Source organism: Bison bison, unplaced genomic scaffold (assembly GCF_000754665.1).
Source record: "Bison bison bison isolate TAMUID 2011002044 unplaced genomic scaffold, Bison_UMD1.0 scf7180017864480, whole genome shotgun sequence".
In the NCBI taxonomy this organism is placed as follows: Eukaryota; Metazoa; Chordata; class Mammalia; order Artiodactyla; family Bovidae; genus Bison; species Bison bison.
The window spans coordinates 1,150,856-1,165,982 of record NW_011495040.1 but is presented as its reverse complement, the minus strand read 5'-3'; the positions used below and the strand labels follow the sequence as shown (position 1 = coordinate 1,165,982).

The following is a 15,127-nucleotide window of genomic DNA, read 5'->3' as shown; positions in this document are numbered from 1 at the left end:
CATCTGAAATTATATATATATATATATATATATATATATATGTATATATGAGAGTGTAAGTCGCTTAGTCGTATTTGACTCTTTGTGACTTGATAGACTGTAGCTCGCCAGGCTCCTCTGTCTGTGGGATTCTCCAGGCAAGAATACTGGAGTGGATTGCCATTCCCTTCTCCAGGAGATCTCCCTGACCCAGGGATTGAATCCAGGTCTCCTGCATTGCAGGCGGATTCTTTACCATCTGAGCCACCAGAGAAATCATATATATATCTCTCTCCACAGTTCTGTATCTGAAATCCCTGGGACTAAATGTATTTTTGAAATCTTTTTTTTTTAATTCCAAAAGTTATACAACAAAAGTCCAGTAGGGACTGGGGCAGCACTCTGCAGTAAGACACATTAATATTATTGCAGCTAAAGGTTTGAATATGCACATTGAGTGGGGGGTGCTAGACACGATAAAAGGTCTTTCAGAGATATCCATGTTTTAATCCCCAGAACTTGAGAATTTGTTAGTTTTTATGGGAAAAGGCACCTGGCAGATGTGATTACACTATGGATCACAGGATGGGGAGATTATCATGGATCATGCGGTGGGCCCAGTGTAATCACAGGGTCTTTATAAGAGGTAGAGAGGCAGATGTGATGGCAGAAACACAGACTGGGGTGATAACAGTTGTGGCTGAAAGGGGACTAGGAACCAAGGACTATGGGCAGCTGCTTGAAGCCCCAAAGTTTTAAGGTTTTCAATTCTATCATCACATAGAGTTTTCCCTGTCTATTTCTGTAAGAGTCTTTGGGCAGAGACCACAGCCCAGCAGCTGCTTCTGCCTGAAGGAAGCTCTCTGGGATTATCACCATGACAGACCATGTGCTGCCATTTACAGAACAACAAGTCGCTGAGCTGAGGCTTTCATAGAAAACATAAAGTTCAATCACTCAGTATGTGTACCCCGAAAGATTTTGATTCTACATCCCTAGAAACAGAACTTATTAAAACACATTTCAACTGTAAAACACTGGGGACTCTATTCAATACTTTATAATGACCTATATGGGAAAAGAATCTAAAAAAGAGTGAATATATGTATATGTATAACTGATTCACTTTGCTGTATACCTGAAACTAACACAACATTAAAAATCAACTATACTCCAATAAAAATCAACTAAAAAATAAATAAAACACATTTCAACCCTGAGATTAGAATTACCATTAGTGGCATTATTCGTAAGTGGTTATAATGAATTACTTAAAGTGTGGAAATTTGTATGGTTAGAAGTCTGTAAGAATGGGTCAACTGAATGGAAATGTATGTTTTGTAACCTAAATTGTGAGATGGAAGCATCAGTGATACTGTATGAGGCAATATTCCCCAGTGCTACACACTGCAAAAGAAGTAGATGCTTGTGTGCCAAAACTATCAACTGAGCTGAAGGATAATGATGACAATACATTAATAGTAATAAAATGACAAGTGTTCAATTCACATTGCTTAGCAAGAGTGTCAAAGGTACTACAAATATTCCTGGTCATCAGTGCTGACTAGATCAAGGGTTGAATGTACTACATATTATTAGAATCTTACAGGTGATGAATGCTGTGGATGATTGTAAAGTCTTTTTGTGTGTTTCTTTTCTACCTGGTTGAGTAGCTGCTCGGAGAGCGTTAGGCAGCCGGTTAACCTTCCTCATGATTTCCTTCCATGACTTGTCCACTTGAAGGAACATCTTGGCCTCTGCAGGCAACTGCCTTTGAATATCTGGAGCATTAAAAATACTCTCTAGGTAGAGCCAGTTTCTCTGGCAGTTCAGCCATTCTTCCTAGGAGAAAAATAAGGACATTATCAAATGTTTTAACCCAAAGTTGAAAATACAGAGCTATGTTAAAAATAACTACATGAGGATTCACTGTATTTTTTACATTTTGGCGATGTCTCACAGGCCTTAATTTTTCATTAAAATTTTTTTTTATTTTATATTGGAGCATAGTTGATTAGCAGTGATATGGTATATGGCAAAGTGACTGAGTTAAACCAACAGAAGCATCAATTCTTTTTCAAATTATTTTCCCATCAAGGTTATTACAGAATATTGAAATGAGTTTCCTATGCTGTGTAGTAGGTCCTTGTTGGTTATCTATTTTAAATTCGGTAGTGTGTGCATGTCAACCCAAACTCCCAATCTATCCCTCCCCTGGCCCCCACCCCCATAATGATAAGTTCATTCTTTATGTCCTCACAGCTCCTTTGAAATAAAACCTCTTTAAAATATCCAAGACTCATCTCAGCCTAATTCCAACTCATTTTTTGGTATGAGTAGAGTTATAATGAGTCTACTACCGTGTGGTAACCAGAATGGACCCAAATAAAGAGGATTAAAATGCCCAGAGGAGACATTCTAGGGGGAAACAAGATGGTTCAAGGAGTCTGAAGGGTTGGGAAGCTGTTTAGTGACTGTTTCCAAATATATAAAAAAGATTCTTTGCCTCAGTGATGTCTATATTCTTCCCTCTCCCTCCTTTTAAAGAAGAAATATAATTCATTTTCAATTAAAAGAGTAAAACCTGCTTATAACAGAACATGTGGCAAAGACATAAGACTGGGAAGAATAAGAAAACCGTATACTGTCTCTCCTCTTAGAGATGATCACTGTTAATCAAAGAAACCACAAGTGCAGGGTCAGATCTAAAGTCTGTAGACCTCACCTTTCCACTGTGCCTCTTGCCATAACCCTGAGATCCGTAAAAGAGCATCTCTCACCTCACTCTAGATTTGGGGGCTATGCCTAATCCCTAATATCCCAACCACTCCCTGGTTTATTTCAGGTTCATACTTTCTATGCAGTTAATTCTCTGGAGGGTCCCTGTTACTCAGGGATCAGATTATAAGGTGTACATTGAAGAGGATGGATTCCTGAAAAAGGTCTCTATGAAATAAAGATGAGACAAATTGTCTTTTCCTACTTTGTGCCTGTATTAAGTCATAGATAACTTTTCATATTAGAACATATAGGGAAGTGTCACCCAGGCATGTCTGACTCTTCGTGACCCCCTAGACTGTAGCCCACCAGCCTCCTCTGTCCATGGAATTCTCCAGGAAAAAACACTGGAATGGGTTGGCATTTCGTTCTCCAGGGGATCTTCCTGACTCAGGGATCAAAGGATCTGCCTCCTGCATTGCAGGCAGATTCTTTACTGTCTGAGATACTAGGGAAGCCCCAGAACATAGAGGAACCCCAACACAATTAATTCAACAGAAAAAACTGAAGTCAAAGAAAGACATTGGATGGGAAAAAAATTAGACCAGAGTAAGTGGGCTCTTTGTTTTATTATGGGATAATCTGAGGTACAGTAAAATAAAAAGGAAGTGTGTATGAAAGGAAGGGCACCACGGAGACTTCGAGGAACAGTATTAGTCCAGTAAATATGAGCTTGCTGTGATAAGACCCTTAAGGTGGCCCCAGGATCGGGGCTTCATGTCCTCGTGTGATCCTCTCCCCCTGAGTGTGGGTGCCGCCTGCGACTTGCTTCTAGTTATGGAGAATATGGTAAAGGTAATAGGATGTACACAATTAGGTGTAAATACACGAGGCTGTAGCCTCCATCTTGCCTAGAGACTTTCTCTTCCCTGCTTTACTGATGAAACAAGTCATCTTGTTGAGGAAGTCCATGGAAAAAAATTGAGCAACATGGAGGAGCTGAGGATGGCCTCTGACTGACAGCCAGTGAGAAACTGAAGCCCCTGGTCCTGGAATTGCAAGGAAATGATATCTGTCAGCATCTTCCCTTAGTTGAACCCCTGATGGGAACCCAGTCCTGGCCCACATCTTGACTGAACCCTTGTGAGACCCTCAAACATAAGACCCAGTTAAGCCATGAACTCCTTACCCACAGAAGCTGTGGGATAATAAATGTATCTTGTTTTATATGACTAACGTTTGTGGTATTTTGTTTCACAGCAATAATAACTAATTATTGATGGTACAGTCTTATAAAGAAGAGCTCAAGGTATTTGCATTCTCCTTATATTCTGAGAATAATAAAATGTCAGTATTGAATCTTACATCTAAACTCTATACTATCTAGCCCTAAGTGAACAAATGACTTCTAAGGTCCTGTGACTTTCCAATTCTCTGAGTCCGTGAATTGAAATTACCCTTACTCACCAGTGTTTGATTAAACAAAGCAAGCTGTTTCTGCCATTCATCTACTCGAGCTTTCAGTGGGCCAACGTAACGTGATGAGGCAATGGTTGCAATGTTGATGGTGCTGTCATCAAGAAGGACCTTTCAGGAAGGGTGAAGAAAGTATGTGCAACATCGTATGTTAATGCTCTCAAAGATAATTACAGATATTTAACTCCGAGAGTCTATTTATTTATTTTTATTTTTACCTTAAAATTTTTATTTTATATTGGAATAGAAATTTCTGTTGGATTTACAGCGTTGTATTAGTTTCAGGTGTACAGTGAAGTGATTCAATTACACACATACATTTCTTTTCAGATTCTTTCCCATGTAGGTTATACAGAATATTGAGTAGAGTTCCCTGTGCTATACAGTAGGGTCCTTGTTGATTATCTATTTTATATATAGTAGTGTGTATATGTGGAGAGGCAATGGCACCCCACTCCAGTACTCTTGCCTGGAAAATCCCATGGACGGAGGAGCCTGGTAGGCTGCAGTCCATGGGGTTGCTAAGAGTCTGACATGACTGAGCAACTTCACTTTCACTTTTCACTTTCATGCATTGGAGAAGGAAATGGCAACCCACTCCAGTGTTGTTGCCTGGAGAATCCCAGGGACGGGGGAGCCTGGTGAGCTGCCGTCTATGGGGTCGCACAGAGTCGGACACGACTGAAGCGACTTAGCAGCAGCAGCAGCAGCAGTGTGTATATGCTGGGACTTTCCAGGTGGTGCTAGTGATAAAGAACCTGCCTGCCATTTCAAGTTAGACACAAGAGATGTGGCTTCGATCCCTGGGTCCATAGTGTTGCACAGAGTCCAACATGACTGAAGTGACTTAGCACACACACACCCAGTGTGTATCCCAAACCACTTAAAAGCCAAGTTTCTGAATAAAATAAAATTAATTAAAAAATAATAAAATAAAAATCAATCCTGCTAAAAAAAAAATAAATAAAAGCCAACTTTCTGAATTAAAAGCTTAGTCCCACCCATTATTTCCCACCTAACCACTTCCTCTCCTTCTTGCCTTCACCAGGATTTACAACCCACTATGATGTTTTCTTCAGTGTCACCATGGAACTTCTGATTGTCAAATCCTGGCTATTTCTGTCATTATTAATGGCACACATTTCTGTTTAGCTCAGCCCTTTTCTTCAATCTCCCCCTACAAGTTATCTGGTACTTTACACCACTTTGTCATCTAGGTCTTTATTTCTCAAAGTGCTCAAAACTTGAAAAAGTAGCTGCCTGCTTTATCCAATGAAACATCATTCTCCCTCAATTATCTTAAGGAAGAGGAAAAGTGAGCTCATTCATGTCAAGCTCTGGATGTTTATAGACAAGTTTTCATCTACCTCCTTCCCCTACTCCTTCTCCATATCCCACAGCAACCCTTGCAGAACATGTACATTTTAAAAAACGTGTCTTCTAAAGAATTTTCATTGTTCTATTTAAATTATAAACTTCTTCAGAGCAGAAGCCCCATCACCTGTTATTACCTGGTCTCATACTGACTGATTTCCATCTTGGGTCTGCTCTCCCCTTCACCACCCAGAATGCTGTCTGGTCTTGCTCTTCCAAACTACACCTGGCAAAGACATTTCATCTCCAATTCTAGTTTGGGGACACACTAAGAGAATGGGGCTTTGCCTTAAAAAAATATTTTATTGAAGTATGACTGATTTACAGTGTTGTGTTAATGTTAGCTATATAGCAAAGTGATTCAGTTATACATATACATATACATATATATATACTTTTTCACATTCTTTTCTATTATGACTTATCACACGATATTGAATATAGTTCCCGGTGTGGGATTTGTTTTTTAAATTGAGTCATAATCCCCATATTCCTGTGCTAAACAAATATGCCTTTGGATATTAAGTCACTAAGAATATTCCAAACACATGGGTCAGATTTATCTTCTTTTGCTGTTGATAGAGCATGACCATCTACTCCTAATCTCAAAAATTTCAAGTGAATTTAGCTTCTTAGTGTGCTATAAACCTGAAATGCTTATTCATGCTTCTTTGCCTTATTTAAATGGTTTGAAGTGCCTTCTATTCTCAACTATTAATATCAAACCCCCATATTTTTAAGGTCTAGAATGTCTTGGCTGGTCTAGCAAGGATTCTCTGATCACTTCAGCTACAACTGATCTCTTTGCTATTCCAAATTCTCCAGCAGTTACTGACTACAAGACTTTTAACTCATATATATATGTATAGTTGATAAATGAATATAGAATGAAGTAATGGAAACTCCATAATTACCCTAATCTCCTCCTAATTGCCTTTTAAATTCTTAAAATCCTCTTCTCCATTCAGTTCAGTTCAGTTCAGTTCAATCCCTCAGTCGTGTCTGACTCTTTGCGACCCCATGTATGGCAGCATGCCGGGCCTCCCTGTCCATCACCAGCTCCCGGAGTCTACTCAAACTCATGTCCATCGAGTTGGTGATGCCATCCAGCCATCTCATCCTCTGTCATCCCCTTTATTAGATGACACTAATTTGCTTAATTTTATTGAAGAGCATTAATGCATATGAAAACTTGTGATACTTTAATGTGTATTCCTTTCTATCTTATGCTTTGATTAAAAGGAAAAAATTCTTTATGCCATATCTATTACTTTGATAAGTATTTCATGTACAAGCATTCATGTCCTGGTGGCTCAGTGGTAGAGAGCCTGCCTGCCAACACAAGAGACGTGGGTTTGATCCCTAGGCTGGTAAGATCCCCTGGAGAAGGAAATGATAACCCACTCCAGTATTCTTGCTGGGGAATCCCATGGACAGAGGCGCCTGGCAGACTACTGTCCATGGGGTCTCAAAAGAGTTGGACACGACTTGATGACTAAACAAATATTCATATTCATATTTTGCCTTCTCAATTAGATTTCTCCCTAACAACTTTCATATTTCAGTCCTTCATTATAATCTCCCATAGGATATTTAGGACTAGGTCTGGCAAGAACCTTCACCATAGGTTTCAATAATCCAATTTACCCACCTGTATATCATCTGTGCCACCCAGGATAAACACATCTTTGGAGTCACGGTGAGGCAGGACAACAAATTCAGTTGTTTTCCAAGAATCTTCCACCTAGGAGATTGGTCAAGTCTTAGTATATCTCAGTTCATTTATTAGGTTGATAAATGAATATGGAATGAAATAATGGAAAACTCCATAATTATCCTAATCTCCTAATTGCCTTAAAATTCTTAAAATCCTCTTCTCCATTAGGTGGCACTAATTTGCTTAATTTTATTGAAGAGCATTAATACATATGAAAACTTGTGATACTTTAATGTGTATCCCTTCCCATTTTATTCCTTAATTAAAAGGAAAAAAGTCTTTTTACATAGATCCTTGGTAGATGTGTATTTTTAGAGTAAGGAGGTTAAACATCCTAAGGAGAGAAATCCTCTCAATGTGCTTTTGAAGCACTTCATAGAGTTAGTCTTCTCTAATATGTACTTTGAAAGATAATATATTTTGGTGTAAAAGATCTTCCTTATTGTATGGTTCTTTATTCAAAGCATGCAAATGTGTTGCCATCAAGTTCCTATTGGAGTATAAGCTAAGCAGAAAGAAGATATGTATAGTGGTGATAACAATAATAATGATAATAAATGTAAAGAATCAGCAGAAAGATAACTGATAATGAGACGGTGGAATTTGCCATGTTGAAAAACAAAGTTCATAATCTTCCCACTGAATATGAAAACCTTTATATCTCAAGGCCTTCAGAATACACATTTTTCAGGTTTACCTTTTTAAGGATTGTTTCTAAGGCAGCTTCTCCAGAAGCCTGTCCAGAAATGTCCTGAATTTCTTGACCAAAGTCAAAAACATGTAACTCAGCGAGCTTCTCCAAGGTTAATGGAACTTCAAGGTCCACTAGGGTGGCATCAACAGTTTGTTCAATAGCTGCCCAATGTCTAGGCTTCAGAGTTGGGTTCCTCAGGTCAATGATAACTGGAAGCTGGAAAACACACACTCTCTGAGGCACCATTCTTTTTATCCTAAAAAATACAGTCCAATTTGGAAATGTAAAAAGCTGGAAAGAACACCTCTGATGTATGTAAACACTGAAAAATCTGGACAAACTGCAAATTAATGACTTGTATTGAATCCATCAGAAAAGTGAGGTTGCAGCAAAACCAGCTAACTCAAAATTTAGAGAGACACTGGTATCCATAGTTTTCTTCACAGAAAGAAGTTTCTGAGAATTTGTTTACCTAGGAGAAATACCTTGGGTTGCCATTTAAGCTAGTTAGAAGATGTAGCTGAATTTAAAAAATAAATTGCTAAGACTGAGCGTAGGGTAGCATGAGAGTGTGAAGTCTCAGGGGCAACAAATACATAGAGGGTTTCACAGAGAGGATTGGAAGAACCCTAAGAAAGCCTATCTTATGGTGTGGTCGGAAACATGCAAGTAAAAAGATAGTAAGAAAATACTTTTACATTGCTGGAAGAAACACAAAATCTGCCGACTCAGAATTATATGCCAGTGAAAATATCATTTAAAATAAAGGATAAGGACAAAAATTGGGGGAGCTCATTCCTAGCATACCTACTCAATAAGAAATATTAAAGGAAGTTCTTCAGGCAGCATGAATGCTATGAGTCAGAAATTTAGATCTCTACAAAGAAATGAAGAATATTGAAAATGGAATATATGTAAAATAAATTTCATTTTATTTCCCATTTTTACTCCTTAAAATGTAACTATATAAAACAAAAATAGCAACATGGTGTGTTTATACTACATATAAAAGTAAAATACATGACAACATTAATAAAAAAGATGAGAGGGAGGAATGGGGAATATGGTATCATAAAGTCTTTATACTCTACATTAAGCAGTATAATATTGTTTGAAGGTTGATTTGGATTAACTGAAAATCTAAAAATTGCTTAAAACAGGTGTGAACAATAATTCCATGGAGAAGATAAAATGGAATAAAAAACATACAATTAAATCAAGAGAGGGAAAAAAGAGGAAAAAAGAAACAACAAACAAATTTAAAAACCAGCATGACAGCACTTTTAATCCAATCATATCAATAATGCTTTAAATATGAATGGTCTAAACATGTTAGTTAAAAGACTTAAAAAACAGATTGTATAAAAAATCAGGAACCAATTTATGCACTATTCAAGAAATCCACTTTAAATATAAAGACAGAAAAATTAAAAATTAAAACATGGAGAAAGTCATATCGTGCAAATTCTAAAAGAAAGCTATACTATATATACAAATTAATATATAATTATATTAATTTCAGACAATTCAGTCTTTAGAACAAGAAATCTTATAAAAAATTAAGAAGCCTCTCAGAAAACCAGGAAAATTTGTTATCTTAATATAGGGCATCTATAAAAATGTTTGACTAACATCATCATACTTAAAAAGAGATTGAACATTTCCCCTTTAAGATCAGGCACAGGACAAGGATGTTTTCTCTCATCACTCCTATTCAATATTGTATAGAATATCCTGCCCAGTGCAAGAAGGCAAGAAAAAGAAAGAGAAGACACATAGATTATAAGTGAAGAAATAAAATTGTCTCAATTCACAGCTGAAGGAATTTTCTATGTTTATAATTCTGAATAATGTACAAAAGCTAAAATTAAAAAGCGAATTTAGCAAGATTACAGGATATAAGATCAATATACAATGGTCAACAGTATTCCTATCTACCAGAAATGACAAATTAGAATTTGAAATTAAACGCAGTATCATTTAAGATAAAAGAATAGTTTTAAATTTAACAAAGCATGTGCATAATCTGTATGCTGAAAATTACAAAACATTAATGAAAAGAAATATAAGACCTAACTAAATGAAGGGATAGGCTGGTAGGAGATTAGAAAATTCTATCTTGTGAAGATGTGAGTTCTCCTCAAAATGATCTATTGACTTAACACAGTCTCCCCCAAAATCCAAGCAATTTGTTGTACATATTGATAAGCTAATTTTAACATTTATATGGAAAGGTAAAGGAATTAGAATTGACAAAATTGTGAAAAGAAGAACAATGAAGAACTTACACTACCCGATTTTAAGATTTTCCAGCTACAGTTATCAACACGGTGTGGTACTGGTGAAAGAACAGACTTACAGAGCAACAAAATAGAATAATGTATTTAGCAATAGACTAAAAAATATAGTTAGCTGATTTTTCACAAAGATGCAAAGACAATCAGTGGAGAAAGAATACTCCTTTCAAATAATGGTGCTGGATCAACTGAATATCTACATGCAAAATGTATATAACTCAGAATAAATCATATACCTTAATTTAAAAAAAGCAAAACTATAAAACTTCCAGAAGGAAATACAAGAGAAAATTTGCATGATCTTTAGGTTTGGCAAAAAGTTGTCAGATACTAACTAAAAAAGTAATATGTAAAAGAAAAAAATATATTAATAGGATTTTATTCAAATTTAAGCCTGTTGTTCTGTGAAAGTCACTATTTAGGGACTAAAGTCACTGACTGGGAAAAACATTTTCAAGTTACATATTTGAAAAATGATTTATATCAGACTGTATAAAAAAGTCTTAAAATTCACTAATAACAAACAAGCCAATTAAAAATTGAGCTAATAGCCAGACAGACCTTTCAGCAAAGAAGGTGAATGAATGGCAAATAGACATGGGCAAAAATGCTCAACATCAGTAATCATTAGAAAAGTGTAAATCACCATTATGAGATATTACTACACATTATTAGAATAGTTAAAATTGAAAACAAAGCAAACCAAATTTTAAAAGAACTCCTTATTGATAGATAACAAGTGCTAGTGAGGATGAGAAACAACTAGAATTCTCATACTACTCAGTTGCATGATTTGCCCAGCTAAGGAGAAGGATGCAGTTTGTGCCTCTGCAGTAACTGAATTTGTCTGTTGCTTCTTCTCTCTGCAAAGGTAACTTAAACAGGGAAGAATTCCTGGCTTTGGTCTCATTAGCCTCAAGTATAAATGATTGACCTGGAGTTTCTGAGATAATTTCATCCAAGCTTACCTTTTCTTTCATTTTTTCCACCTTACTTTTTAGCTGGGGCACAACACTGTTGGGTGGCAAGCCTTTTTCCAGTTGAGTCACAAATTTGGCATATTTAGAAACTTGACTATTTAGAAGTTCTGGATCCAAGGAGTCAAATTTGGACTATGAAAATTAGGGGGAAAGAAGTTAAGACATATGATAAAAGGCAAACTTGAAATAGTAAAAATTTCTTTACTCAGATTTTCTGGTAGCTATGTTGTCAATCAAGTCAACTTTATGCTTTTTTAAATGACTCTACTTATGAAGATTTCTATTAGTATACCAGGCATTGTTTATTACTTTCATGTCCTTTTCTCACATACCATCAAATGCAGTATTGAAATCCCTGTAATTTATTCCTGAGGGCCAATCATTGTAAAGTTACAAATAGCTAATTTTTATTCTTGTGACCTAGAAACTTCTTACCCAGTAGTCTCCTATTATATTTGATTACGTATCCCTTTAATGTAACTTATTTAAACATGCACTTCAATGTATGCATGCATCTATAAATATACTTATCAGTTACATAAACATGTAAGCATATACATATCATGTCAGATGGTCATATGGATTGAAGGCAATAGAAAATTTATAAAAATGAAAAGATATTTGATGCCCATGGATTGGAAGAATTAATATTGTTAAGATGTTTATACCACCTAAAACAATCTACAGATTCAATATGATCCTTATCAAAATTCCAATGGCATTTTTTTTTCACACAAATACAACAAACAATCCTAAAATTTGTGTGGAATCACAAAATACCCTGAATAGATAAAACAATTTTGAGAAAGAAAAACAAAGATAGAGGGATCAACCCCTTGATTTCAGACTATGTTCCAAAGTTATAGTCATCAAAACAGTATGGTACTGGCACAAAAACAGACACATAGATTAATGGAACAGAAATAAACCCACACATATATGGTCAATTAATTTACAACAAAAGAGTCAAGAATATATTATGCAGAAAGGACAGTCTCCTCAATAAATGGTGTCGGGAAAATTGGACAGCCACAGGCAAAAACAAAGTAACGAAATTGAATCACACACAAAAATAACTCAAAATGGACTAAAGATCTGAATATAAGACCCAAAACTTTAAAACTCCTAAAAGAAAACATAGGTATTAAGCTCTTTGAGAAGGGTCTTGGCAATGATATTTTGGATTTGACACTGAAAGCAAAGGAAAAAAAGTAAAATAACAAATGAGAATCTAACTAAAAAGCTTCTGCACAGCAAAGGAAACCATCAACAAAAGAAAAAGTCAGTCTATTTAATGGGAGAAAATGTTTGCAAATTATATATCTGATAAGGGGCTAATATCCAGAACTCATATAATTCAATAGCAGAAAATCAAATAACCTGATTAAAAGTGGGCAGAGGATCTGAATAAACATTTCTCCAAAAAAGATGTAACAGATATCCAACAGGTAAAGATACCTGAAAAGATACTCAACATCACTAGCCACTGGGAAATTAAAATGAAAACCACAATGAAATATCACCTCATACCTGTTAGAATGGCTAGTAACAGAAAGACAAAATATAAGCAGTGGAGAAAAGATATGGAGAAAAATGAATACTTGTGCACTGCTGGTAGAAATGTAAATTGGCACAAACACTATGAAAAACAGTATTAAGATTCCTCAAATGATTAAATATAGAGCTACCATATGACTCAGCAATTCCATTTCTGGACTTTTATCGTAAGAAAACAAAAACACTGATTTGAAAAGATATATTCATAGCAGCATTATTTACAATTGCCAAGAAATAGAGACAACCTAAGGAAAGTTATGACCATCCTAGGTAGCATATTGAAAAGGAGAGATACTACTTTGCCAACAAAGGTCTGTCTAGTCAAGGCTATGGTTTTTCCAGTGGTCATATATGGATGTGAGAGTTGGACTGGGAAGAAAGCTGAACACTGAAGAATTGATGCTTTTGAACTGTGGTGTTGGAGAAGACTCTTGAGAGTTCCTTGGACTGTAAGGAGATCCAACCAGTCCACCCTAAAGGAGATCCATCCTGGGTGTTCATTGGAAGGACTGATCCTCAAGCTGAAACTCCAATACTTTGGCCACCTCATGCGAAGAGTTGACTCATTGGAAAAGACCCTGATGCTGGGAGGGATTGGGGGCAAGAGGAGAAGGGGACGACAGAGGATGAGATGGCTGGATGGCATCACTGACCCGATGGACAGGAGTCTGGGTGAACTCCGGGAGTTGGTGATGGACAGGGAGGCCTGGCATGCTGTGATTCATGGGGTGGCAAAGAGTCGGACACGACTGAGAGGCTGAACTGACTGACTGAACTGTGTTCACCAATGGATGAATGGATGAAGAAAATGTGTTATATGTATACAATGGACTATTATTCCACCATAAAAAGAATGAAACTTTGTCATTTTTGGAACATGGATGGACCATGAGGGCTTTATGTAAAGTGAAATAAGTCGGACCAAGAAAAATACCATATAATCTCACTTATATGTGGAATCTAACACAAAACAAAGCAAGAGTCTAAAGTAAAACAACTAAAACAGAATAGATGGGTGGTTTCCAGAGAAAAGGGATGGGTGGATGTAATGGGTGAAGGAAGTCAAAAGGTACAAACTTATAATTATAAAATAATTATAATTATAATTATACATGGGAATGTAATGTACAGAATGCTGTTGCTGCTGCTAAGTCGCTTCAGTTGTGTCTGACTCTCTGCGACCCCATAGACGGCAGCCCACCAGGCTCCCCCGTCCCTGGGATTCTCCAGGCAAGAACACTGGAGTGAGTTGCCATTTCCTTCTCCAATGCATGAAAGTGAAAGGTGAAAGTGAAGTCGCTCAGTCATGTCTGACTCTTAGCGACCCCATGGACTGCAGCCTACCAGGCTCCTCTGTCCATGAGATTTTCCAGGCAAGAGTACTGGAGTGGGGTGCCATCACCTTCTCCGAAATGTACAGAATAGTGACTAGTTAATAATAGGTGTATTGCATATTTGAAAGTTTCTAAAAGAATAGATCTTGAAAGTTCTCATAAGAAAACAATTATAATTGTGAATGGTAACAGATATTAACTAGACTTACTGTGGTGATCATTTTACAATACACACAAATATAGGATCATCATATTATACACTTGGAACCAATACAGTGTTTCAAATATGCCTCAACTAAAAATTTATAAACATTCATTTTTTTCTAGATACAATGTCTACTTTTTGTGCACTTTCTGGGTAAATATGTCCCACTTCGGAAGTCACTGCTCTAATCTATGGTGGGAATCAGAGCACTTTCTAAGCTTCCTCTTTACTATTCAGGAGCATTTTCTACTTCTGAGATAACCGATAAATGAGTTATACAACAGCACTTAAAAGTCTCTGTTATAATAGCATATACACGTTTGTTTTCTGCTTTCTTCACCAAAAGGTAAATCCTGTGAGAGTTTAGACTCTGTCCCTTTTATTCGCCACTGGTATCCACTGTGTCCAGAACATTACCTAGGAATCATTCTTGTGTCACTGTGGTTTAACCTAGATGTATGACTTCTAATTATGGGTACCAGCACAGGGAAGCTGAACCAGCAAGTGTAAAGCAATATTTGTGAAGTTGATGGTATTTCTAGTATATGCATATCACACTGGAAAGAATAAATGGTCATATATTCTGTCTCCTAGAGGGTTAATCCTTGTTAATGTTTGAATACAAGAGTAGACCCTAAGAACCAAGCTTTATGATACTTGTCCCCCTAATTTACTATGATTAGAATTTACTATTGAACTCTCAAAGAAAGATCCTAGATCTCATTACCATGATTCTATTCTATCACAGGGGAAAAAAATGGCTTTATTTTTTCTAAAAAAAAAAAAAAAAAAAACA

The 15,127-nt window shown here is 36.4% G+C and overlaps 1 protein-coding gene across 1 annotated transcript in view; it reads right to left on the bottom strand.

The window, feature by feature from the left end:
* The window catches only part of DNAH6 (dynein, axonemal, heavy chain 6), a 280,222-nt gene that overhangs the window by 186,117 nt on the left and 78,978 nt on the right, over positions 1–15,127 (bottom strand). Inside the window, exons 18-22 of the mRNA XM_010862179.1 lie at positions 11,224–11,367; positions 7,962–8,174; positions 7,199–7,291; positions 4,165–4,284; positions 1,641–1,821 (exon numbers count right to left, since the gene is read on the bottom strand). Coding sequence (XP_010860481.1) covers positions 1,641–1,821; positions 4,165–4,284; positions 7,199–7,291; positions 7,962–8,174; positions 11,224–11,367 — 751 coding nt within the window. The remainder of the gene's footprint in view (positions 1–1,640; positions 1,822–4,164; positions 4,285–7,198; positions 7,292–7,961; positions 8,175–11,223; positions 11,368–15,127) is intronic.